A 3,728-nucleotide genomic window follows, 5' to 3' on the forward strand; every position below is an offset into this window, starting at 1 on the left:
TCCTGAGGGGCCATGCTGCCTCTGCGCCGCCGGCTGCGCGCACCTGGGCGATGGGGCCGTGGAACCAGTGGCGGGCGCCCTTGTACGGCAGGAACCACCAGCCCAGGGAGAAGACGAGCACGACGCCCACCGCCACGCCGGCATAGTTGAGGTTGTCCTTGGTGACTGCACGTGGCAGGGTGGGGGTGGGGGTGGGGGGTGATGATAGAAAACTCTATCTAACAAAAACAACATGAAGCAAAGAAGAATTTTCTTCTTTCTTAATTTCTTCATCGGCATACTGACCTGGGTACACCGTAGGCAGAACGAAGATGCATGAAACGAACACGACCCACAGCACGGCGGTGATCCCTATGGGCAAGCTAAGACGGCCCAGGTGGAAGGGGCCGCGCACAAAGGTGGCGCGCGCCACAGTGCAGCGCAGGAAGACGGGGACCACATACGATATATAGAGGCCGATCGTGGCAATGCTTGTGACTGCGGTAAAGCTGCAACCAGGGCCGTGGCGCCAGGCTCGGTCAAACAGCACCCAATCAAAGGCCCAGAGGCAGCAACTGCACCGCACTCTCAGCTGGTGGCGGGCGGCCGGCAGCCCAAACGCGTTGCGCTGCCAGCGCGTGAATGGCGGGGCCCAGGCGCCACTCACACGACGGCGCTGTCCAGCACGGGCAGGCCCAGCAGGAACGCCACCACCACCGACAGCCAGACGGCGTTGACGGGGGTCTTGGTGTGGGGGTTGATGTGGTGCCACCACCTGCTGCCGGGCACGGCGCCGTCGCGGCTGAAGGCGTACAGCATCCTGCTGTTGCTGGTGATGGAAGCCATGCCGCAGAAGAACTGCGGGGTGGAGTGTGTGTGTGGTGTGGTGGGGGGGAGGGGGGATGCAGCAGGCTGGGCGGCGGGCCTCAGGTGCGCGCCACGGCGGCCACCACTCCCGGCAATGCGTCACGCCACCACCCGCGGCCTGATGCTGCCCTGCTGAGCCAGCCCACCTGGCCCATCAGGGGGATGATCATCAAGGCAATGCTGCGCTCGCCATCGCCATACCTGCACCACGAATCATTGACCAGTCAATGGATGGGTGCGCCGCGCCCATAGGCCCCATGCTGCCACCACCGGCATGCTGCTGCCCAGGGCCGTCACGCTTGCCTCACCGGGCGGCAGAGGCGTCCCAGATAACCTGGGCAGATGCGTAGGTGCCCCCGGTGGCGCTAGCGGGGTCGAACAGGTTGTCGGGGTTCTGCGGCAGCACGGCGGAGGCAGGCAGAGGGCTGACTGGGAGCCTGCATCGCACACGGCTGGTGCTTGCTGGGCCCCAGCTAGAGCTCCCTGGCCGGCGGCCTGCCTACACCTGGGCCGCACCTGGATGCTAAAGGTCAGGGCCAGCAGGTACAGCCAGCCTACAAAGAAGGAGACGACAACGGTCATGACGATGCCGCGCGGCCCGCTCTTAGCCGCATCCTTGGTCTCCTCTGTCATGTGTGCTGACGCGTCGTAGCCCGTCAGCGTGAACTGCGACATGAGCAGGCCCAGCAGGAAGATGAGGCCTGATGAGGCGATGCCCACATCTGCACGCATGGGGGAGGGGAGCAGGAGCGAGGCGACGTCAATCACAGGGCGCTCCGGCAGCGGCAGGAGGGCGGCCAGGCGTGTGGCTGAGCAGAGCGGGAGCAGCCAGCCAGGCAAGCAGCCCCACAAGCCAGTCAGAAGCGCTGGCGCCCCACACCGACCCGGCTTGTTGAAGTGGCCAAAGACGTAGGAGGCGCTCTGGTGGGTGGGCGCCACCGCCAGCAGGGCGACGATGAACACAAAGGTCCCCACCACGTGCCAGAACACGCTGATGCCGTTGAGGATGGCCAGCAGCCTGCGCAGCGTGGGAGCGGGTGCTTGGCGACTGCTGGGCGGCAAAAGTAGCTGGGCATGGCCAGCGGGACGGGGCATGAGCGGGCCCCGACTGTGGGCGATAGGCCAGACGACAGGCTTGGCGAGTGCTGTTGCGTGCATAGCCTTCCGCTGGCCCCTCGCCCAGCCAGCCACCAGCCACCTGTTGGCAAAGGTGTTGAGCAGGCCGTGGCACACGAGCGTGCCCGCATAGATGCCCAGCAGCTGGCTCTGGGTGGCCACAAACGGGTCCTCGCCTGCGGCGCCAAGCACCAGCGGGGGCACACTGCTTGGTGGTGTGAAAATAACCCTTTGAAATTAGGTTAAGACAAAAGTGAAGAAAGAAATGAGGCCCACATGCCCGACGCACCATTCACGCCTCCAGTACCCAGAGTGATAATTGTACTTAAAAATGCGGCAAAGGTGAAGTCGATGCCTGCCGTGACCGCCATCTGGCCCAGCAGATTGAACCAGCCTACAATCAGGCAGACGAAGAAACATCTGAAAGGGGAGCCAGCAAGGTGAACACCAAGCAGCGGCACATGGCGCCCAAGCTGGCCAACACACCCGTCACCCAGGAGGCCAGGGGCGCCCAGCGGGGGCCCGCCAGCTTGGCGCTCCAAAAATAGAGAGCTCCAGAGGTGGGGTAGGCGGAGCAGATTTCGGCCATGCTGCATGCGGCAGAGGGTGCCAGGAAGGGGGCCAGGCATACCGGTCAGCGACGCCCATGCACAAAACGCAAGTGTCGCCGGGCATCACTGCCCACTGCCCCACGCCGGGCTCACCTGAGGGCGACGAGCAGCGTGAAGAAGCTCACCACGGGCCAGCCCCAGATGATGGCAACAGGCCCGCCGTACCTGCAGGGTGTCGCACCCAACAACATCGGCAATCTCTCAGGCTGGCTTCCCCTACAGCAGAGCCCCATGCATCACCCCACCCTCCGCATGGCAGCATTGCGCCCACTTACGTGAAACCCAGTCCGTAGAGTCCGGTGAGGCCAGTCAGCACCGACACCACGGTGAAGGAGACGGCGAAGTTGTGGAACCCAGACAGTCCCCGCCTCAGCTCCTGCTTGTAGCCCATCTGGCGCAGCAGGGCCTCGTCATCCTCCTTGGTCGCCAGCGACGCCGCAGACACCGAATCCTTGACGCTGTTCGCCTCCGCCTGCCAAGAAGCAGCATGGGGCGGGGGCGGGTGGCAAAACCTTTACATGCTTTACATGCAACGGCTCGACGCTGTGGATGAGCGAGGGCGGCGGCGGTATGGCGGCGGGGGGCGGGAGCAGCAGGCGGCACCGCCGCGCTGGGGTTTCGCGATCCGACAATCTTCAACTCTCCAGCGCTTCCCACAAAGCATGCAGTACTGCAGCGGCGACCTCCCACCCGTGGCGTCCAGGAGCTGGCTGAGCAGCAGGCAGGCAAACTTCAAGAAGTGTGTGCAAACAGCAAGGAGGCACAGCGTGGCCTACCATGGTCGCGCTTCTTGTTGCACTGCAGAGGCTGGACTCGCACTCCTTGCACAACTGCTGCTCTCCCGCCAACCAGCTCTGTCGTTTTTTCGCGGCTAAGCGTGTGCTGGATCAACACCTGGGAGCTTAAATTGAGGCGCCGGGGCGGCAGGCGATTGGGTGGTCGCCAGGGTGCCCTAGGGCAGGCCAGGGCGCATGCAGCGCGCACAGCAGGGGCGCCGAAAGCAGGACAGGGGTGGATCAAAACTCCAGCAAACGGTGGACCATGGGGAGCCCCTGCCACTCCCAGGCCGCCGTCATCTCCGCTGCTGCTTGAAGCCGCCCCTGCCCCTACCCCCACCCCCTCCCATCGCCTTGTGGTGGTGGTGGCTGTCGTCGT

General features: G+C 64.5%; 1 protein-coding gene across 1 annotated transcript; it reads right to left on the reverse strand.

Annotated features, from left to right (window-relative positions):
* Positions 1 to 43: 43 nt before the first annotated feature.
* On the reverse strand, positions 44 to 3,649 carry CHLNCDRAFT_142334 (hypothetical protein; the record flags this gene model as incomplete). The annotated part of the gene is made up of 13 exons (XM_005850356.1): positions 44 to 165; positions 286 to 488; positions 647 to 837; positions 993 to 1,047; positions 1,155 to 1,240; positions 1,363 to 1,568; positions 1,731 to 1,864; positions 2,045 to 2,138; positions 2,252 to 2,356; positions 2,449 to 2,552; positions 2,667 to 2,738; positions 2,849 to 3,045; positions 3,614 to 3,649. Coding segments are annotated over 13 exons (1,605 nt in total), but the record flags the coding sequence as incomplete, so codon positions are not given.
* Positions 3,650 to 3,728: the final 79 nt, after the last annotated feature.

The sequence above is a fragment of the Chlorella variabilis genome (genome assembly GCF_000147415.1).
Source record: "Chlorella variabilis unplaced genomic scaffold CHLNCscaffold_4, whole genome shotgun sequence".
NCBI lineage: Eukaryota > Viridiplantae > Chlorophyta > Trebouxiophyceae > Chlorellales > Chlorellaceae > Chlorella > Chlorella variabilis.